This window comes from Asterias amurensis, chromosome 18 (assembly GCF_032118995.1).
Source record: "Asterias amurensis chromosome 18, ASM3211899v1".
NCBI classification, from domain to species: domain Eukaryota; kingdom Metazoa; phylum Echinodermata; class Asteroidea; order Forcipulatida; family Asteriidae; genus Asterias; species Asterias amurensis.
The window spans coordinates 818154-841898 of NC_092665.1; the positions used below are offsets into that span (position 1 = coordinate 818154).

Consider the following 23745-nt stretch of genomic DNA (forward strand, 5'->3'; position numbering starts at 1 on the left):
GATATACAAATTGCATGGATAGTCCTAAGTTAGGAAGAGTAACTGGTCCTAACTCGAGATAAGACTAGTCCTAACTCTTTGTGAAATCCACCCCAGTGCCTTTAAGCAGCTCAATGAAATTGGTCCCTGTTTGTGAGCGGAGTCTGTGTCTGTATGCATCCAACGCTCAAGAGAAGGCTTTGCCTTTATAACTAATTACTTATTCAAGGGATGAAGTAGCGGAGGATCGTTGCGCTTTGGGGATTCTGACTACTTTTGACATCATTTTCACATGTTGTGGGACAAGCTTGTCTAATTTCAAACATATTACACATTTTGGCTGGTCAGTTGGTTAAGGCCCATGGGACCTTGGCGTTGTAGTCACAGGCTTGCATAAAAAGTGTGTTGATAATTAACCTTGTGAATAATTCAGGAGTATCGAGACTGATTTATTACACTGATAAAAGATTCACACATATATTTTATACAAAGCTACTTGTAATTTGGGTTAGTGTTGAACTGCAACTGCATTTCTGGCCACATCATTTTGTTAAGGAACACCACCCCTTCCTTAATCTGAGAAAAGAGAAATTATCCAAACCATATTACTTCAAAATCTTTTCTAAATTGAGTTCATACATGTACATCAACTGCAGTGCTTCTAACCAAATTTGTGGTCATCACTTGTTTGAGTATTTACTAATCTATGACCTGCTTTTAAAGCATTTGAGCTGGTAAGGTCCCTTCCACCCCGCCCTCCTTAACATTCTCATAATGAATGTATTCTATTCTACTATAATCATTGTGCCCAGGGTACCACAATCTGAGCATTTAAACAGAAAGAGAAAAAAACAATGAGTACCCTGAGAGACCTGGAGAATGAATTGTGAATTTTATTAAACTGTCGCACCCCAAACACTATTACCATTGACTTGACGCCACTGAAGTCATTCCAGCACCTCGCAAGTATCGGTCGGAGACCTGAATCTAAGACTGTCTGACGGGGAGGGAGAGATGCCCTCATCCAAAATCTTAATTTCATTGTCGGATGGCCTCGGGCGAGGGTTATAATTTTTTTTTTTTTTTTTACTACTTTGAATGAATATTGATGTTGGATGTTAAAGGGACACGTGGCTTTAAATAAACTGATGGTTAGACAGATTTTTTTAAAGTAGGAATAGGCCTTTAAGCATCCACACATATGTGGCTCAAAATTGCATTGTTTCCCTTTAACTTCATGAACTAACATGGTCGCAAATTTTTGTGGAGTCAAAAATTTGACTCGACAAGTCGGCAGTGGACAATTTACATCCGTAGGAAAACCATGCGACTTTGAGGCATATTTTGTTTGGATCATTATGTATATTCTGCTTTTAAAACATCTTTCTAACCATATGCTCTTCAAAGCAAACGTTTTATACAAACGCTTAGAATAGACCAACTCGCCGGTTCCAAGGTAACGTGTCCCTTAAAGTGTTATGTCGTCATCCAGGGTTGTGTTTGATTAAGAAATAGAGTGATTTGAGGAAACATTGGAGGTGATACGTAGTGAGGGGAAGGTGCTGAGAAAGGAGAAGGGAGAACGAAGAGGTGGATTATTCGGGTGTCAGGAAGGGGGAACTTAGAGACGAAACAGGGAAACCCTCTGCTTAATAAACAGCTGTATGAAATTGGGCTCAATTGGTTATCGAAGATGAAAGAAAATGGTGAAAAAAAGAAGATTTTTTTTTGTTAAATTGTGTTTTATAGCATTGAATGCTTTCAGATGCCTGAGAAAGGTTTCATTCTCATATTCAAACTTTGAGTGAAAAACATTAAGATGAAAAACATCATTCTAAGATAGCTATCTGACCTACGGTGTGAAAGAATTTGTATTGTTGATCCCAAGTACAATGTACATGTAAAAGAAACTGGTTTGCCTCTGACACGGTAAATCTTACATAAACTGGTCTAAAAGTCTGCTTAGTTGCTCTCCAGTAGAATCGATTATGGTTAATCCTAAGCAACTGACATGTCATCAGTATACATGAATAGCAAAACCAGTCCTAAGAACCATTTTAAATGCTTCTGGGAATGCACACGATGGTTTTTGACTTCAAAGGCAAACATTTATTTGAAGCACGCCAGGGATCAATTCTAAAGGCATTGCACTCTTGGGAGCTTAAAAATGCTATGGACCCCCCCTCCCCAGATCTTGAAAAAAAATCGGCCCCTGAGGATAGATCGTTGTTGATAAACATACATGTACATGGTACAGTTGTACACACATTGTACAATAATGTATCATACATTTGCATGTTTATCGAGCCCTATAAATCAAGTTCATTTGTATTCTTCTTCGTTTTTTTGTTCCTTAAAAGCATCGTTGAGCAATTTTACAGACCAGTAGTGTAAAGAATATAGTGCATCGGAAGTCGGTTCCTTTATTGTACATGAATCTGTCTGAAAAGCCCTGGGGATGTTTGTTCATGCGGGAAGCCCATTTAAACGCATTTCTGACTTATCTAGTAGGGACCATTGCACTCCATAAAATTGGCCTCATTCTCATTGAAGGTGGGCTTTCAGGTTGAATTCAGTTTAGTGACGCGATCATTTTCCACTAAGTACAGTTCTTACATGTCCTATGAAAGTTGAAAAAGAAAAGCGGAAGTCAGTTGCTGTGTGTACAATTCAATTCAATTCAATTCAGGTTTAATTCAGTTTTGTGATGCACTCATTTTACAAAATATACAGTCCTTATGAAAGTTGAAAAGGAAAACTAAATTTTCTTAATTAAAGGGATGTACACAATTGACCCTTCCCATGAAATATGTAAATTGCACATGGCGCGTGCGCACTAACATTTTGGTTGGCAAAATGAGGGAATTTTGCGCTGTTTTGTACACAGCTAATGGCTGCGTGACGCAGGCGCGATTGCGTGTCTGCTTAGTGCACAACTCTACGGCGTTTGCCAACCAACAGGGTCTGTACGCATGCGTAAAGGTAATTAGCATATTTCATGGGAAGGGTCCGTTGATTGTTGGTTAGAAGCCTACACCAGCTTTTGATAGTACAAACTATTTTGAGAATCATTTCACTTCAAAATAATGTGGTTGTGTAAAAAGAATTTTATGCCCCAAATTTGAACCAGCAGATGATTCTCAGATTGTGTATTTCTATTGGGGATAATTCTTCCCTGTTTAGATTTAAAGGCAGTGGACACTATTGGTAGTTACTCAAAATAGTTATTATCATAAAACCTTCCTTGATTAAGAGCAATGGGGAGAGGTTGATAGTATAAAACATTGTGAGAAACAGCTCCATCTGAAGTAATTTTTCTGCGAATTTGATTTCGAGACCTCAGATTTAGAATTTGAGATCTCAAAATCAAGCATCTGAAATCACACACTTTGTGTGACAAGGTTCTTTTTCTTTCATTATTATCTCGCAACTTCGATGACCAATTGAGCTCAAGTTTTCACAGGTTTGTTATTGTATGCATATGTTGAGACATACCCAGTGAGAAGACAACTACCAATCTGCCAATAGTGTCCACTGTCTTTAATTACTCCAGATAGACAGGGAATAAACCACTGGGCCAACCTCAACCAAGAATTTTAATAAAAAAGTTTTCACTAAACTTTCTGTAAAAGGGAACAAAGCTCAAAGTTAAATGTGCCACATTATTTTTGTTTTGGTTTTTCTTTACTTGCACTTAGACCTTACGGCACTGTTTGACAGTTTGCTTTTCTTCTAAGGATGATTGAGTATCAAGTATCAAAATAAATACAAAATTCCTTCGAAAGTTTGGATCTGGATGTGCCATTTGTTCCTGATGGTTTAACCCGGTTAAACACGTTCTGTCATGCTTTGAAAACAACACTCAACAGGTTCATGTACCCTTCATATGTACATGTAGTTACCCCTTGTTGAATCTTTAATCATGACCCCACGAAAAAGTGCAGAACAATGTTTTTCTGTTTAATTCTGAACTAGTTCTGTAAAATCCGGACTACCCCTAAAACAATAAATCCATACACCACTGTAACAACAAATTGGCAGAGAGCATAAACTGAAGGAGTGTGTTATTACAATTTTTAGTGGTAGGAATCATAAAGATCATGTTCTTATTGTCAAAATAAACTTCATATTTTGACGTTACAAGACCTTTGATCTCAAAGAGGGGCTCCAAGGTCAAATTCAGTTTTGTGATGCACTGATGAGTACTACTCATTTTGAAATACAGAAAGTGGGGCAACAATTACAAATATAGCTAACCAGATGTGGTAAAATGTCATTTTATTTCATTCTAAAAAAAAAATGTTTGTCTCACCTGAGACGGAAATTGATTTTCGTGGCATTTTGTTTCACTCATTTCTCAAAAACTGCAGCACCTCAGCAAGTAATAGCAAGTAATACCATCATTATTTTCAAGTCTTGTAAATTTAATGTAAATATGTGGACACTTTGTTAAGTGTAGGAGAGTACCCAAACCCTTTAAGGTAATGAGCAGTTTAAATGCATCCCTCGCTTGCCCCCCATCCCCCACCCCCCATCCCAAACCGACTATTCCTGTCTCATTTGCAAAATCAGCCCCTGATGTTATTCTTAACCGGTCCCTCATTTTCCTCCCTCCCCTGTATGCTTACAGATGGTGAAGTACCAGCGTTCTTCCTTGAGTGGTGCAGATGAACTCTCAGATCATGACCAGGGTACCGGCGGCCTCACCGGTACTCATCAGTCCAACAGTCAGCCAGGCAACTCGGTAGCGAGTGGAGCTTATGACAAAATGGGGGAAAATAACTGCGTTAAGGTAAGCATAGGCTCTTTTTTTTATACACATGCCTGGATGTGACTTCTGATGCAGTGCAGTGAGGAAAGCCCTGTAGGCTGTGTTTAGAATCAGTGCATTTAGTGTGACGTTGTGATGGCTATGAACTGAGCATGGACGTATAGGCTGCAATGATCTGTTTATTAATATTCTTGCCAATTTGGCTGAAAAGGAGTATTTTGATGACTTGCAGATTATTTTTGGTTGTGTTGAAAATGTTTCCTTTGGTGGGGGGGGGGGGGCACTTTGTGAGTTATGATGTAGGGCATATTTGCAGCTTTTTATTTATTGTGAGATAAAGTTATATTTATTTCTTAACACTTTGGAATACATTTATTTATTAAAATTGAAAGGATTTTTCCCCTGCATTCATGGCATTTGCAGCTTTCTTGTATTCTTTGAACTAACAAAATATATATATATATAATACAAATAAAGGTGTGTAAGAAGTGATTTTTTGAATGTAGACTGTAGGAATTTCTTGGGATTTTTTAATTTTGATATTAATATTATTATTTGGTCATATGCATTTTTCCTCATGGGAGCTCATGGCATGCTTGCTTTGAGTAATTTTTGGCGACTTTTAGCTGGGTACATGGTGAGAATTGAATGTGACTCAATTTGGATAGTATAATTCTTAACTGTTGGCACTTTGTGAGTTATGATGTAGGGCGATTGCTATACACATGTATGTTCAGACACCCCATTTATTTTAGTTTTTTTTTAAATGCAAGTTTGCCCAAAACAAGGCTAAAAGCCGCTCCTGGTAAGGGCTACAAGATGAAAAATATTAAAGATTATCGGTTTGTTAATCCAGAGGTCTTTGGTTAAAGTCTGAAGTCAATTTCTTCTTTGCTCAAACCCAAATGCGATTCAGCATTCAATAGTCTTTCAGCAAGTCCTGGAACCTGACCGTCGCAATCTGAAAGGTTTTTAAACTGATTCTAAACATTTCAGGTACCAGACGTCAAGTTTAAAAACTCCTCCAACTCCACATCGAATGATATCAAGTATGTACCAGGGGAGAGTAGCAGAATGGAAAGGAACGGGATAGTGCGGACCTTACTGGAGAAGATACTGATCGTCTTTTGCGTGGTGCTCTTACTCATTGTTCTTATTCTTGCCATTTTGTACGGGATCGAGAGGAGGGAAGGTGAGTTGAACAAGTTTTATCTTTGTCTTCTTTCTTGAGTACTTTAATCTGTTTGATACGAGCGCCTAATTGAAACCCCTAATTAACACTTTTGTGACACTTTTGGGCATTACTCAAAACAATTGTTAGCATAAAAACTTACTTTGTAACAAGCAATTTAGAGCTGTTGGTATTATAAAACATTGTGAGCAATTGGTCCCTCTTAAGTAATGTAGTTTTTGAAAAAAAAAAGTTCTCACCAAAAATTCTCACTAAAATATTTAAAGACTTCAGGCCTGACCAATTGAGTAATAATTTGCACGGATGTGTTATGCATACAGTGGGATACACTAAAGGAGGATGCTGGTCTTTGACAAATTATGAAAGGTGTCCCAGTGCCTTTAATCACAAAGAGTAGCACTTATAAAAAACATTTACATTCACCAGAATAAGGTTACCAACCAAAATTCTGTGTCACACTTGGAGTGGTATCCTGCTCCTTTTTGCTTAGCTGAAAAAAAAGCAAATCAAACTTATCAACGCAGACAAATTTATTCTCAGCATGCTTATTGCACATAGATTTATAAGGAATTAAGTAGCCTTGGATTTTCTCCACTGACGCCTTTGAACAAACACAGAATTACTTTAGTATAGCGCTGAAGACGCTCTGAATAACAGACTAAGTTGTGATGATTTCAGTTGTTAAGTGGTTGATAAATATGAAGAATATCACTTTAAAATGCAAATGTTTGACAAAACGGTGTGGCTGAGCGGTCAGCACACTGGACCCAAGGTCTGGTGTTTCTACCCTCCTAGAAAACTTAGTCATCAATTGGTCATCCTAAAAGACTTAGGCATCATTTGGCAAGGAGGCCTGACACTTACGTCCTTCAGCAAGACTCTAAAACCATTATAACCTTTAATAGATGGAAATTTGCATTGGGGTAAAGAATACTAGTTTTGGTTTCACCCATACACCGATTCGTGTTAGTACTGTATACTCTGTACTTTCTCAAGCTCTTTTGAAATAACCAAGGCAATGACAGTGGAACATGGAGGCAATTGCTTTCGTTGCTTCTGTGAAGTATCAGGCCTGTCAATTATTATTATTGCTATAAAACAAAGTCCTCGCTTAACAAATTATGCACAGATTTGTGTGAAGTCTCTCAATTCATTGTCGTGTTTTATTTCTTTTGAATATGCCAGTGTACACACTTACGCTTTTGACAGGCATTTGTGTATGCTTGTTTAATTCATTGTAAGAATGCCACAAGCAAAACGATTTTATTAAATCTTAAGTACCTGCTTAATTAGTCTAGTGTCGGTCCTTAAGACTAAAATTATTCTGTGAAGAATTCCATTAATTCTCTTCTTTACACAAGGACCATTAAAGACACTGAACACCTTTGGTAATTGTCAAAGACCAGTCTTCTAACTTAGTGTATCTCAACATGCACACATAATTTTTTTATATTATATATTCTAACAACTATTTTGAGTAACTGCCAATAGTGTCCAGTGCCTTTAAGCTACTGCTTGGGAAAACTGCGCTTACAAAATAATCGCCTTTGTCAAACTCCGCTTACAAAATAATCCCCTTCGATGAAAACTTCACTTAAAGGGAGGGTATCCCTTTGGTAAATTACTCAAAAAATTAATGACCCCAAAAAATACTTGGTAAAGAACACTGGAGAGCTGATTAGTGATGATATAATACAACAATGTTAGAAATGACCCCCTTTAAAGTAATGTAGTTGTATGCATAGTTTATAGAAAGAGGTAGTTTTTTACCCTAAAATTTTAATCTGAGAAAAGCTTCAGGGAAATTTATTAAAGCGTTTTTCCTTTGGATCAGATGTAAAACCGTACATACATTTTCCTGTGTGTTGTTGTAAAAACTAAGGTATTTAATATAAAAGACCCCAATACACTTACATTGCTTAGAGAAAAGGTTTGCCTGATGTGTCTGGCAGTGCGTGTATTATCAGTCATTTGAAGGCTGCACTCAAAAGGATGAAGAAGAAGAATGTGATTATGGAAATGCACTTTTTCTTTTTTTATTCACTGTAGTACATTAGTCATCAGAAATTCATTGTAACTGAAGAACCAGGGAGCATCCGGCAACCAAAGTGGTATTGTAATGAACTGAATAAATTCTTCTAATTTGAACAGAACTGTGGCTGAAAAAAGTTGAATAAAGACTCATGATGGAAATTTCTTCAAGGCCACTCCAACTCATTGTTTGATAATTTGATAAAAGTAGCTGCACAGTCAATTTGAGGAATTGGTTCTATAATGCCATGTGAATGCTGCATTGCCAATGGGGAGAATGATTTGATCATACTGGATTTTGTACTTGCAGGGATGCAGTTTCTCAATTTTTTTGAAATCTTTGTTTGTGTTGTCCCCCCCCCCCCGACAGTTCTTTTGAGAACCAAATTCTAATCATTAATACAAATGAGAAAGACCTTGAAATAAAGTTTGTTTTGGTAAATGTAGTGAGCTACAAGCCCTACAAGTCTTGTGGAATTTTACCACGAATTTGAGCCCTGCTATTGTCTTTTTTAAATTATTATAAATCTAAAGATATCCCTGAGACTGTTGTATAAAAATCTCCCCGATCGAAGATGCAAATGCTGGCCACTGTGGTGTCTCAAATGTTGACCTACATGCTTACAGATGCTTTGTTTTCCAAATGGATAGGGCACCAAGGCATTTTCTCCTTAGTAAAGGGCACCCTATGAGGAAATTGTAAATTGAAAGGCCAAGGGCACCCAGGCATTTCCTCCTTGGTAAAGGGCACCCTATGAGGAAATTGTACATTTCTACCTGAGCATTTCAAGGGCACCAAGGCAATGCACCAGGGGGCATGAATGCAATCGCCTTTGTTGGCATGTGTGACGCTTTCACAGAGAGAAGGTTAACCTAAATTTTAAGTTTTTAATATCTCCTGGTCCTAGGATATATTAAAAGTTTAAGTTAGTCCTAAGTTGGGCAAGTAACTCATCCTAAACTCAAGATCTTAACTCTTTTTAAAATCCACCCCTAGACCTACATTAAATACATTATGTTTGTGTGAATATTTTCCATCCATTAGAACGTTGGAAGGAGGTGAACAAATTCAATATTGAACCAACTTTGACACAGCACACAAACTGAAATACACAGGAGCATTTCCACATAATATTTTATATGCTACACTTGGACTGATGCATTGGTTCCAAAATAGGCTTCAAAATTTCAATGTTTTTCATACTTGGAGGTCACAAAAATATACTGCAATGTGTAGCTTGTGTTTATAATTTAAAGTAATTCATCTACCTATAGATACAATACATGTATGTGCACTAAACACTTTAAAAATCTTATTTGAAATGTTCTAAACCTACACTAAAACAAAACCAACAATTTCATAAATTGGATCAACCATTTTTCACTGGTATCTGCCTCAAATAATTATTCCCTTTTGCCTTTCTTACAAGAATAACACTATTTCTTTTAAGCGCATTACAACAAGTATCAATGCTCTTTGCTATTGGGCCAATTACATTCCTGTAATCTTTCTCAGCTCCCTGGGGAGTAAACAGCCCCTCTGCTGCAATATCAAACTACCCTCGCTGGGTGAAGAGAAGCAATTATAGTAAAGCATTTAACTCAAGGACACAAGTGTAATGACAGGGATTCGAACCCACATAGCGATGACTTAACCACCAGAACTTGAATTCCATGCTCTAAATCACTTCCCCGACACCTTGTGTAATGACAGGGATTCGAACCCACAATTTGATGACTTAACCACCAGAACTTGAATTCCATGCTCTAAATCACTTCCCCGACACCTTGTGTAATGACAGGGATTCGAACCCACATTTTGATGACTTAACCACCAGAACTTGAATTCCATGCTCTAAATCACTCCGCTAACACCCTTTGTACTTCTCTGGAACATGACATGGATGAAAATTGATACATATTATATATGTACTGTACATGTTCATGTAGTTGTTTTCAAGATGATTATTTCCAGATGGTGCGAACTCGATATCTGAACCAGATACTGACTTGCCCTGGCATTGTTACACCTCTCCGATATCAGTGTAATGATTAGCCCAGAGAAATCAGTAAACACCGGGCAAGCCATTTCATTGTTAGCCTCTTCAAGGCACTTCTTACTGTTTAGTTCTGCGCTCAGATCCCATAGAGTACACGCTTTCTAGAGAGCAGTGTCAGCTCAGAATTCTGTGCTGAGATAGCAAAGACTGGCTTCGTTTAGTTGTAAAGGCAATGGATGGAGCATTAACCAGTGACCAGGGTGCAGTGCATGCATTTGCCTTCGTTGCCTAAAACTATATGGCCTGGACCGGTATCCCTCACTTGTTCCACTAGTTTCATTGAGAACTGTTTATGTTTGTTTTAATCTCTTGATGTAGCCCCCCCCCCCCCCCCAAAAAAAAAAAAAAAGAAAAAAAAAAGTTACACTCTCCCTAAACCATGGCAATGTAACCTGAACATGGTAAACAACACACTTGAACAAAGTAATCTTTGAAAAACTACAAAATGAAACCTTCATTGTTATTCCCCTGGAAAAACAAGAATGAGAGTGTGCCAACACTGTTCACAGGGTCGTTGCCACCAATCAGGTAACAGGTGTAAATGTACCTGCTCTGGGGTTGAATGTAATTCTTGTTGATGGCTTAATAGCAAAACGTGTCCTCGGGAAGTGCATTGACCACGCAGTCTGAGGTGGGCAAGATCAATTTGAAATGGGCAAATGAAGATCGATTCTTATAACAAATATTTTCTTCAGAACAATGAGAATTCATCCTTGGCTCTTGTTCGTATGCATCAGGAGGAAAGTCAACAGAAGGGTTTGGGCACATGTCGGTTCTGAAGCGCGATCGTCGCAAGAGTTAACGTGCATCGATAAACTGATTTTGCCTTTCGTGTCTCTGTGTTATTGATTCTGCCCCCGATTTCACGAAGCGCTGCGACGCGCCGCAAGTGCAAGTTGCGACCGGTTACACGTCGTAAGTTGCGAACTCGTCGCAGCCGCGACGTGTCTTATATAGGTCTGCGACACATCGCAAACCCTACGATGCGTCGCTACTTGCGATGAGTTTCGTGAAATCGGGGGCTGGTCTTGTTTAAAGCCATTGGACCCTTTCGGTACAGAAAAAAAAAAAAGTTCACAGATTTACAAATAGTTTACAGGGTTTACAGAAGGTAATGGTGAGAGACTTCTCTTGAAATATTAGTCCATGAAATGCTTTACTTTTTGAGAAAACGGTAAAACAATATAAATTCTCGTTAACGAGAATTACGGATTTGTTATAAACACATGTCATGACACGGCGAAACGCACGAAAACAGGAGTGGGTTTTTCCCGTTATTTTCTCCCGACTCCGATGTCCGATTGAGCCTAAATTTCTACAGGATTGTTTTTTTATATATAAGTTGTGATACACGAAGTGTGGGACTTGGACAATACTGTTTACCGAAAGTGTATAATGGCTTTAAAGGCACTTGACACGTTTGGTAATTACTCAGCATATATACAATGTATAAGCATATCAAATTACTTGGTAACGGAGTGCTGTTTAGAGTAAGACTATATAAAGAACACAACCACTGTTTTTTTAGATAGCCACACAGCGACCATGGGAATGCGCCCATGTGCATTTACCACCAGAAAATATACACGTACATGTACTCATGACACATGCAGCAGCCATAGAAATGTGCCAACACTATGCAACAGCTTTCATATCGCATTAATATTCCCCATTTCTGCAACCTAGAACACCGTCGCAGTAACCTATATTATCATTAAAGGCACTGGACACTATTAGTAATTACTCAAAATAATTATAAGCATAAAACCTTTCTTGGTGACGAGTAATGGGGAGAGGTTGATGGTATAAAACATTGTAAGAAACGGCTCCCTCTGAAGTGCCATAGTTTTTGAGAAAGAAGTAATTTTCCACGAATTTGATTTCGAGACCTCAGATTTAGAACTTGAGGTCTTGAAATCAACCATCTAAACGCACACAACTACGTGTGACAAGGGTGTTTTTTTCTTTCATTATTATCTCGCAAGTTCGATGACCGATTGAGCTCAAATTTTCACAGGTTTGTTATTTTATGCATATGTTGAGATACACCAACTGTGAAGGCTAATCGTTGACAATTACCAATAGTGTCGGGTGTCTTTAACCATAAGTGCGCACATTTCAGCAGTCTGGGCAAACATGGCAGAAATGGAGCGGAGCGAGAAATTACAGGTTATTTATTAAATTTAGGGGAGTATTATAAGGGTTTAGTGCCCCATTACCATTCCATGAGAGGAGCTTACTCAAACAGTGAACCCCTGCAAAGTGTGTTTGTCTATCGGGAGCAAACGGAAACGTTTGGACAGACCCTGAGTTATTTTTAGGGGCAGTTGAGGCGCTGCGATTATTCAATGTAATTTTATGTGAATATTCTGGAATGAGTTTACTTGGTGGTTTTCTGTGTCGCCTAGCTTTTGAACAGTTTGAACGTATTCTGAACATCAACCCCTGTGAATTAAAGGTGTTTTTTCCTATGCACATGTCCAGAGATAAGCTGATTTTACAAGAAGTTTTTTTTCTGAAATTATTACAAAAATTCAGATATAATGTTGTTGCACTAAAACGGCAGTACGTTTGCCCTAGCACCAACACATCTTTCTCAAAGCAAAGAGCTGTCCTGTGTAAAGCCAGTAGGAGCTGAGATGTACAGTTTTTTTTCTTCATAAAGCGTCTTTCGTGCGGGATAACACAAAATTTACAAAATAAAGATACAATTTTGTACTTGCACCAAAATGGCTTTACAATGATCTCAATGCCAACACATCTCACAACTCTGCATCAGCAAACCATTCCTGGTCCCTTGAGACAAATGTTCTGTTGTTTTTGAGAAGTAATATTTTAAAAAATGACTTCAACATCTGTTGGGTCCGTCCGTGGATAATCAATCAAAAAATGGGAGAAGGAAATGAAAGAGTAGAAATGGACGAAGGATACGGATGATTTCTCTAGAGTATAGTTACTATTCAGTAGCATTAGATCTGTCATTTCAAATGTCATACATCATTTAACGACTCGACCCCCTGCCTTCTCTTGATTGTTAATGTGCAACATCAATCTTCAGTTTTTTTCTTTTTTTCGATACTGTGTTTTTATGATTACTGTTTTTTTAGAATCATATTAGGCCTACCGCCTGTTTTTGTTTGGGGCATGAGTTTGTCAGTGGTTGGGGGTCGTGCTTTTATTTTTGAAGGGGATGTTGTAGGGGCTGTCATGTTCTTGGTAGAGATTCAGCTTCTGATTCTTCACGACATGAGATTTCACATACATGCATTTTTCTCCCTTTTCTCTTTATTTTTTCTCAATTTTTTTAAGCACTTTCACAAACTATTTTTTACTTTTTTTTTTATTTATTTATTTTTTATTTTATTTTATTTATTTTATTTTATTTTATTTTATTTTTTTTTTTTTTTTGGGGGGGGGGGGGGGGGGGTAGGCCAAACTGGAAATTTGTGAGAGGGGGGTTGGATCCAAGTTTGAGACTTATTTGTCAGGAGAGACTCTCAACCCTGCATTGTACACATGTCCGTAAATACTGCTCCAGTCATTGCGCTGCGTAGTTTATCATTGGAAGGAATTTCACACTATGTCAGACTGTATATACATGTATGCATTGTACATGATTATTGCTTTCAATAACCTCTTTTTCTGCCTGAGGTTGTTCACTCCAGTTTTTGAAGGTAGCCAACATCTACACAACACTGTTTCCCACCCTACAAATCTTATATTACAATGCGCTGCAGGCAAACAAACTCTTAACAAACCTCAGTGAGGACTATTTTTACACCCTGGGTTTCATGTTTGCTAACATATATCCCGTTACAGTTCCATGTATGTGGAATCATCTCAAAAGAAAATGCGGAAGTTGTCCTTTTCAGAAGTGAGCTTGGGGCTGGCTCAAGTTTGATATGGCGCTTTCTAGATGATAGGTTGGAATAATCAGGACTTCCTCTTTTGTCTGAATACATTGTAGGTATGATACATGTAGCTCCTTAATAGGAGAGGATCAACCATTCAGTTTCAATTCGATTGGCTACAATATACAGTTATTGGACTTGGTCAGTGCATTTTCGCAGAATATTATCAGGAGGTGAAAACTGGATTATTCCATTTCATGAGGTGATACTGCCGAGTGAAATGGAAAAGCCAATTTTCAAAATATGGACCCCTGACCAAAGGCAGGTATGATACTTGATGGAGGAAACAGAGACTTGCCTCCATGCCCGTGGTCATGGTCTTGATGTCCTTACAATGTATTACATGCAGTACTCCTTCAGTGAGAGCCCCTAGAGCTAAAATGGACCAATTTGTCCATGTTCTTATATGAACAAATTTGAAAATCTCTCTGCTTTGGAAATTTCGTCCAAATACATGTCATGAATTGTTTACTCTATAACGTGCATACAATTTTTTATTGAAGAAGCGCGACTGTAATCGCAGAATGTAGTCTTGATTAAGAAGTTGCTGGTAATAAATGAAGAAACTGATGACTTCCTCAATCTTGAGTTAAGATTTCACTACACCTGTTTGGCTGTGTTGACATTAGTCACTGGATATTGAGGTTGACAGTTAATAAATACCGTCTGGAAGTTCATGGGGTAAGGCACTGGACACATTTTAGTAATTGTCAAGAACCAGGGCCCAATTTCATAGAACTGCTTACCACAAAAAAACAGCTTTAAGCACAGCAACATTATGCTTACCAGTGGCTGATCATTTCTGCTTAGCAGGAAATTGTTAAATTCACTGGACATGTTTGGTAGTTGTCAAAGACAAGTCTTCCCACTTGGTGTATCTCAACATATGAATAAGATAACAAACCTGTGAAAGTTTGAGCTCAATCGGTCTCAAAGTTGCGATATATTAGTGAAAGAAACAAATCAACCTTGTCGCACGAAGTTGTGTACTTTCAGATGATTGAAATTTTGTCCCAGTGTTCTCACTTGGTGTATCCCAACAATGCGTAAAAATAACTAGTCCGTTGGGCTTGATTGGTCATTGAAGTTGCAAGAGAAGAATGAAAGAAAAAAAGCACCCTTGTTCCTTTCAGATGCATGATGAAAAGGTTTCAGACCCGAAGTCTTTTCACGTGTACGTGAGAGTACAATGTACTGTACCTCCTCCTTAAAGACTATGTTATGTTCTTCAGAGGGAGCCATTTCTCACAATGTTTTTTAGTACTATCATCTGTTCTCTATTTCTCGTTAGCAAGTAAGTTTTTATGCTAACAATTATTTTGAGTAATTACCCACAGTGTCCACAGTGTCTTTAAAGATGAGGTAAGGGAGGAGGGGAGGCGGTCTTCTTTGAGAGTTTTATAGACTGAAGGAATATGATGAGGATGGAAGATTTAAAACTCTATTGGGGAGATAATTGGCCAATTACAAACTAGCTGGAAGTAGGGAGCTCAGGAGGAGAATTTAGGCATTTCTTGACATGAAGCACTTCTTGGAATTAGCGAGTTTACAGAGCAGATTGTGAATGAAGCGGGAGGTGATTGAATCATTGGTAGTGTCAATGGACAGGGAGCCATGGGTGTCCAGAGGTTTCGCAAAATCCCCCGCCAAGAAATAATTGTCCAATTACATGGCAGTTGGGGAACACTACATGTACATCTTAAGTGCATTGGACATGTAGGCTGGGAATATAACAGAGTTGAGCTGCCTGAAAAAATACGTTAACATTCTTAGAAAGTGGAAAAAGTACATATTTTCAAACATGAACTGCATGCATTAAGTGTGTTGCTTCAAGTTTCATCAGATTTTGCTTGACCACATCAAATAATATTTTCATGAAGTGGTAATTCGGCCTGCAGCAAAACTTGCATGTTGTCCCCACAGGGCCTTGCTTACCATTGCGTGGTGCTACATGTGTACATAATATATAGTCACACACTTCAAAAAAGTAGACCCACAATACTCTTGCAGGAAAATACTGAGTGTTTAAGTTGAGCGTCACGGAGTGAAGGATGGGTGCTAGAAGCCACTTTTATAATTATTATGTTTTGAGAAAATCATTACAAATTTACCAATCTGTTCCCCTGTGGTTTATTACTTGATATTTGAAATAAAAAGTTGCATCCCTTTAGGTTGATCCCACGGCTCCTGCTTCCCAGGGTGCATCAGGATGCGGGTTTGAGTCCCGGTCATGACACTTGTGTACTTTAGCAAGATACTTAAACCAAATCTTCTTCTCATTGTCCATGGGTATACATGTAAATGGGTACCTGCAAGGTGGATATTATGTACACTGAATAAAATTTAAGCATTTGGAGCGCCACAGCAGCTCGGGGTTCTTGTACTCCAATCTTTTTACATATTCGGCTCATTGGAGTCTCACCAAAGTATTTTTGCAAATCAAGTCTTTCTTTCCCTTCCTCTTTTCAGAGTTTTGCTTAACGGGGCCATGTGTGACAATAGCTGGGAGTGTTCTGAGCTCGATGGACAAGTCCATTGACCCCTGCGAAGATTTCCACAAGTATTCATGTGGTAGCTGGATTAATGAGCATCCCATCCCGGACGGCCAGTCGAGATGGACAACATTCGGCATGATCTGGAGAGAGAATCAGGTGGTGCTGAAGCAGGTTCTTGGTAAGATTGTAGGGAACGATTTTGCCGATTGCAGGGAGCGATTTCTTCCAGCAATTTTGCAAAGCAGAAAAAATAAAAACTGAACTTACTTTGTGCACACTGAACATGCTGAATGTCAATATTGACTAGCAACGGTGATTTTTGTGTAGTATTTTCGCTCCGGATTTCCGGTGATATCTCAAAAACACACCCACTCTTTGAAAAGAAGTTTTCACATGCTTGACAACTACAAGTAAAGGATTTAAAACAATCGAACCGTTCCAAAAACCAAACTTATACTTTGCCTTTTATCTCATGTGAACTCAATTTCCTTCTTGGTTGAAAACATTCTAAATCAATTGCAGTAAAGATCATTTGTTACCGTAGGTCTTATACAGTACACTTAAACAGTTGAACCAATTTCAGAAAAGATCACTTGTTACCGTAGGTCTAAAGAGTTAAACAGTTAATTAGTTTAACAGTTAAATCAATTTCAGCAAAGATCATTTGTTACCCTAGGTCTTAAACAGTATAGTTAAACAGTTAAATCAATTTCAGAAAAGATCACTTGTTACCGTTGGTCTTTTATGGTTAAATGAGGCCAACTTAACCAAAATTAGACCTTCCTTTTCTTTAAAATGTTGTGGGTTGCCAGGCACTTAAGGTCTGTTTCTTCAGCTGCACATCTTGAACTCTCTACTACTTAATCTTAGATCTTGTCTTTGTACATGTTGTATCACAAAATTGAATTCTCTTCTCAAAACTGATCATATGTCACAGGTTTTCAAGGACTAGTTTAGTTGTGTCTGTTTTACTTAGGTATGTTTTTGGCTTACAGCGAATTGAATTCCGAGCAGGGTTGAGATGTGCACAATACAAGCCTTTATTATTTACTATTAAGGGTTACCTAACCAATGTTCTGTTTGATTGGTTGATTTAGAACATGAACTCAACACATCAAGCACAGCAGAGAAGAAAGCGCAGAGTTTCTACCAGTCCTGTATTGACAAGAACAACGACATCGACCGCCTTGGTGCCCAACCTCTTATTGATATCATCAACTCGGTAAGATACTGTGCAGAAGTGTAATGGTTACACCTTATTTTGTTTTAAAGCACTTGACACTATTTGTAATGACTCAAAATAATTGTTAGCATACAAACTTAGTTGGTAACAAGCAATGGAGAGCTGTTGATAGTGTAACAACATTCTGAGAAACGGCTCTCTCTGAAGTAACGTAGTTTATAAGAAAGAGGTAATTTCTCACTCAATATGAAAAGACTTCAAGCCTGAAGCACTTTTTAGGCATCTGATAAAACACCAATTTGTGCAACAAGGGTGTTTTTTTCTGTCATAGTTCTCTCGCAACTTCGACAACCAACATTGACAATGATTGAGCTCAAATTTTCACAGGTTTGTTATTTTGTACATATTTTGAGATAAACCAACTTGGTGAGAATACTGGTCTTTGACAAACCAATCATGTCCAGTGTCTAAAAACAAATTTTTATGAGAGATCACCTCACATCACAATAACGCTTTGAAATCTTTGTTAACAAACCTAACCGATCTGGGTTGTTCCTCGTTTAGCTCGGTGGCTGGAATGTGACTGGTACCTTCAATGGGACAAACTACAATTTCAACAAAGTATTCCAGAAGATGGAAGCCTTGTATGATGAAAAGCCTTTCTTCACCTTGTTAATCGGAGGTGACGAAAAAAACTCCAGCAGGAACATTTTGCAAGTATGTCATATAAGAGATGTTAAATTTGTATCATGGTTAAAAAAGAATAATTTTGGTTTAACCCATATACACCGATGTGTGTTACCACTGTATACTCAGTACTTTCCCGAGTTCTTTTAAAAAATTAACAGGAATATAACTCGGCTGGGATTCAAACCCATGACCTTTGCATATCTAGAGCAGTGTTTTACCAACTAGACCACCGAGATTGCTAGGTAGCTGGAGGTAGTTCTAACCATATATTTCAAGCTACCAGGCAATCTCGGTGGTCTAGTTTTTAAGACACTGTAAGTTTGTATGAGAATATTTCAAAGGGCACCAAGGCAATGGCAAGAAGCATGGAGGCAATTGCTGTCATTGCACCTCTTTGGATCTCCTTGTAGCATGTTTCTATCCATCCAAAAATCTAGACAGTTTAAAGAGGAATATTAATTCCTACCTTCTTTTTCATCTGTTCCTCTTATAGCCTGTTACTGTGAGTGGCTTTTAGCCTTTTTGAAAATTCAGTTTGCACATTTATTTAAATGAAAAAAATTGTATCATTGCTTCTGTTCATCAAAGTTTTGTGATTTGTTTCTTGAAAACGGTTTGAAAGGAAATCTTTCTGCCCAAAACAAAACAGCTCATTTTCTTCTGACTATTGTAATGCTATCTGGGTTTATTTTCTTTGTCGTTGTGTTTGTAGATTGCTGAAGGGAGCATTTTGCTACCTGATGAGGTATACATGGTCAACAAGACTGAAGACGACCCGGTAAGTACAACTTATTGTCTAATCAGAAAATGTATTATTTAAAATTTATGTGGTATATAGCTCTGTCTTCATTGCCTCCATGAATTATCGAGGCTGTTGTTCCATCTAGGATAGGTTTGACAAGACATATCATTGCAGAAGGCCAAATGTATGAATTTTTTTTTTTCTTTTCCGTTTTCTTTCAGGTGGTGGCAGCATACTTTAAATACATGCGCAGAGTCACAGAACTGATTGGCGCAGAAGGGGAAGAAGTTGAGAGACAACTAAGAAATATCTGGGAAGTTGGAGTCAGCATAGCCAATGTAAGAGATGCCAAATTATAGCGTCAATTTAACATACAGTACCTCTTAGGTGTGAGATATTTTCTTCCGCGTTAAAAGAAAACGCCCCCTGGTATCCCACCTGGTGTCTTAAGACCAGGCTGCCAGGTGAGCAACCGGTGTACTTAGAATTGTGCGCGAAGGTCTGAGCACGCGCATTACTGTGAAAAAGGACCGTCTTAAAGTTTCCCACTCCAAAGGTGTTTCAGTCGTAAGAAACCATCTGCCAGAGGCCAGTCAAGAAACATTTGGGAACAAATTTGATGGTTAAGTCTATTGCAAATGTGATAAAATGCAAGTTTGTTCCAAAACAGGTCTGTTCCAAAACCAATGCAAGTTGTTTCATAAATGTCATTTGCTCAAGATGCCTATTTTGTTTTTGTGTTAAAATAATGAATCTTTTTCATATTGTTGTCATTTATGTCTTTAGTTGTCAATGGTCTTAGACGACTTTGAGAATATGGATTATGAGGACTTCTTCAACTACATGTCAGTTAAAGAGATGCAGACTCTGTTTCCTGCAGTAAGAACCTTTAATTATTTGCGGAATTTTAAGGTGACCTCAGTCCACTGCACTCGTACCCCTCATCATCACAATAAATGTTGTATTTTATAGCTCTAGATTCCACTGTCGGATTTGTTTCAACATTTTATATGAAAATAATGTATTTCCCATATGTGATGTGATAAAACTGTGAAAATATGCGCTTCCAGTTAATATAAAAGTATGAACTGGGCATGCAACTTTTCCTCGGATCGGCTGATTTCCTCTCTTTTTTTATATCAGTTTTGCCATTGAAAACTGAAAAATACGATACAAAATCATTGCAATTTTGTAGTGTCCGCTTTTTTGGTGAAGTTACAGTTGCATGCCTGATGAACTTAATCATCAGTAAGCTTTCAGACTACAAGTTAACAATGATTTTTTTTTCATCCTAACCAGTCCCGTATAATACCTTTAAATCTTTTTATAAACCTTAACATGGTTTGATGTCTTTTCCTGTCTCCAGTTTGATTGGTTGGACTATCTGAACTACCTCTTCAAAGAAACCCATGTTAAGATTGACGAAAATGAGCAGGTTATCGTCTTCACTCCTAAATACCTTGCAGCTGTCTCAGAGTTCATTCTCAATACTGACCAAGTGTAAGTCATTTAAAGGTTATTAAAAAGGTTGATTGAAATTGTTTATATTTATAAAAACTTACTTGGTAATGAGCAATTGAGAGCTGTTTATGGTATAAAACATTGTGAGAAACGGCTTCCTCTGAGGTAACATAGTTTTTGAGAAAGAAGTAATTTCTCACTAAATTATTTGAATATGAATAAGAGACCTCAGCTGAGGTCTTGAATTCAAGGCATCTGAAAGTACACAAGCACACAAGACCGGGATTCGAACCCACACCCAGCTGATCAGAAACACCAGAGCTTGACTTCAGTGCACTCAACCACTCGGATAGTTCAAGGATTGGTGCGTCATGGCTGTATGGTCAAGTGCATTGGATTCAAAGTTCTGGTGTTTTTGATAATCAGTAGAGTGGGTTCGTTAAATCTTTGGTAGAATTTGGTCAACGAGATATTTGATTTTGCCAATAAAATGGTCAAATAATTATACATCATTCATTGTTTCCTTTGTGTCAACTCAGAGCCCTTCACAACTACATGATCTGGTCATTAATCACGTCGCACACCAACTACCTGAGTGAGGACTTCCGTCGAGCTGAGGATGACCTCGACAAGGAACTCTACGGTCAGACCTCAGACATGCCCAAGTGGCGGGCTTGCATCAGCGCGACCGATGAGAACCTTGGCTTTGCGTTGGGGGCACTCTTCGTGAAGGAGACGTTCAAGGGAAAGAGCAAAGAGAGGGTAGGTATTACTTTGTGGCTCTAAAACCCGGTCACACAGGCCTCGATAACGAGAACAAAAACGATAACATTAAAAATGCACTTCTCGATTGGTTGATTAAGGATAGGCATTTTCTGCACGGAGCAATTCAACCAATAGAATGCATTCCCTTTGCGTTATTATAGTTACTGTTTTCATTATCGCGACAGTGTGACTCGGCCTTTACTCATATGGCTGTAGTAACTTTGTGTTTGGTTTTTTTGTAGTAGGGGTGTTGTGTTTTAAAAGAGACTTTTAGTTTTGCAAAAGGTATACACCAAGCAAAATTGATTGCTGTATCTATGGCTAGATTATGGTGTCTGCCTGCCGGAATTGAGCGTCACATACAGAATGGTGTGACGACCAATTAAACAGGAGTTGGTGTTATGTATTTTGAAATTACCTAATGAAAACGCGCGCATTGACGCATGGCAACGCAGCCCAGCATATCTTCTCAATTTTAATGTAGATCAATGGATAGGATATACTTTATGATAGCTCATATTTTAAGTTATTACCCACTATTGTTAGAGAACTGTTTTTTAAGATAAGAAGTAAACAGTTTTAGTTGTAAATGTGTTGTGTTTTTGAGAAAATTTTAAATGAAATGTTTGGGGATAACTGGTTTTATGAACCAACCCAGGCATGCCAGGAGGATTTTAAATCTATTACCGGATGATGTCAGTCGAAAAGCTATGATGATTCTTTTTATATTAATCACTTTGCCTGGTCTTTCCTTGGATTGTAGGCTAGTGCTATGGTAGAGGAGATCCGAAGCGCATTCAAGAACAACCTGCCAGATCTGGAATGGATGGACGAAGAAACACGCCACGCTGCGAGGGACAAGGTGAGTCCTGAACCGAATACCTGAATCAAAACAATAATTAGGTGCTTTAAGACCCCTGTTACTTAGCCTCCGTTCGTTTTGGGCTTAAGCATTCCTAAAATCATCTAACAGGCTTGGAATCTGAGACTCTTGAACGCTACTATCCCGGCCAAAATGTTTGGGCCACCCATTCCTAACAATACATAAAACCATTCCCTGTCCACTTCACCCTGTCAATAACATTCTCTCCCCGTCCCCCATCCCCCCTGCTCAATGTTGACTGTAACGTAGAAGACTGTGCAATGAGACTGACTCGAGCGCAGAAGACCGTGCAATGAGAACCAACATTAAAAGGGAGCAGGGGGCCCAACAAGATATGGTCGGGATTGTACATGTAGGTGGCAGCAGTCATAGAGCTCCATTAGGTTTAAATTCAGATGAGAAAATAGAATTAGCTGTTGCAAACAACTTACCAACAGGTCATTTAGCCTTCGAGAAAGACTATGCTAGGGTCGAAACGTCAGGCCATTAACTATTTTTTGCAGGTTTAAATTCATTGAGTTTGGATTTGGGTCACTTCCAGTTTTAGTTTATATCACTTTTAGCCACTGCGGATCATGCAACCAAGTGATATTGTAATACTTTTTTATTTTGATGTTTTCTTACAGGCTAATGCCATCCTAGATCTGATTGGCTTCCCAGACTTCATTCTTGCTCATAAGAAGCTGGATGCCTCATATGAAGAGGTAAAGTCAAATTTGAAGCTAAGGAAATACACTCTCAACTTTCAATGTCCACGGACTTAAATTACAATTAAACTTAAAAAAGTTTAAAGATAATGATGATAGAAAGCTTCTCTTAAAATATATTTGAGAAATTAGTAAAACAATTTCACGAAAATAGAGACAAAAATTATTTTAGCATTTACAACGGATTGATGTGACTCTCCTTAAAACGTTGTTCTGTAATTTCAACACTTTTCTCAAAAACTTAACAACTTGTGAGATGAATGAAGCTGAAACCTCTGCAGGTAAATTATATTGCCAACGTCTTCATTCACAGTGAGTAGGGATTCATATCATGGACAAAAACTTGATCTACAAAAGGTATCAAAACCCTTTAACTTTCTTGTTTCCGATCCAGTTAGAGATAAACTCAACTGACTACTTTGGCAACAACATCCGTATCAGCCAATTCCATACACGTCAAGAGCTCCAGGAGTTAAGACAGAAGGTCAATAGGGGAGAATGGGAGATGACCCCACCACAGGTCAACGCTTACTACTCACCGCCTAAAAACGAGATCGGTCAGTCCATGCAAACATTGTTGAAACTTCTTGAATTCATTGTTTGTTCTCTGCCACTCCCCCCTTTCTACAGCTGGTATTAAGATGAATCCCTGGATTGCTTTAACTTCATTACACCACACCATTTGTTTCAAAGTTTTGTTTTTCTTTTTCCCAATTTTGTTGACAGTTTTCCCGGCTGGTGTTTTACAGGCGCCATTCTACGACAAGGATTATCCCAGGTATGTGTTCTGACAAAATGGCACTCTGCCCTTTTTCTTCCAAACATGTGTAAGGTCAAAGTTTATGTGGCTTTTGTTTTCATGAACACTCACCCAC

The 23745-nt window shown here is 38.2% G+C and overlaps 1 protein-coding gene across 3 annotated transcripts in view; it reads left to right on the plus strand.

The window, feature by feature from the left end:
• Window positions 1–23745, plus strand: part of LOC139950683 (endothelin-converting enzyme 2-like) — a 51537-nt gene that overhangs the window by 21792 nt on the left and 6000 nt on the right. For all 3 annotated transcript variants that reach the window (XM_071949477.1, XM_071949476.1, XM_071949478.1), the window contains 14 exons: window positions 4610–4771; window positions 5747–5942; window positions 16414–16617; window positions 17537–17661; window positions 18187–18339; window positions 19025–19090; window positions 19276–19392; window positions 19841–19933; window positions 20421–20554; window positions 21055–21277; window positions 22044–22142; window positions 22790–22867; window positions 23265–23427; window positions 23597–23648. In XM_071949477.1, coding sequence (XP_071805578.1) covers window positions 4610–4771; window positions 5747–5942; window positions 16414–16617; window positions 17537–17661; window positions 18187–18339; window positions 19025–19090; window positions 19276–19392; window positions 19841–19933; window positions 20421–20554; window positions 21055–21277; window positions 22044–22142; window positions 22790–22867; window positions 23265–23427; window positions 23597–23648 — 1865 coding nt within the window. The remainder of the gene's footprint in view (window positions 1–4609; window positions 4772–5746; window positions 5943–16413; window positions 16618–17536; window positions 17662–18186; window positions 18340–19024; window positions 19091–19275; window positions 19393–19840; window positions 19934–20420; window positions 20555–21054; window positions 21278–22043; window positions 22143–22789; window positions 22868–23264; window positions 23428–23596; window positions 23649–23745) is intronic.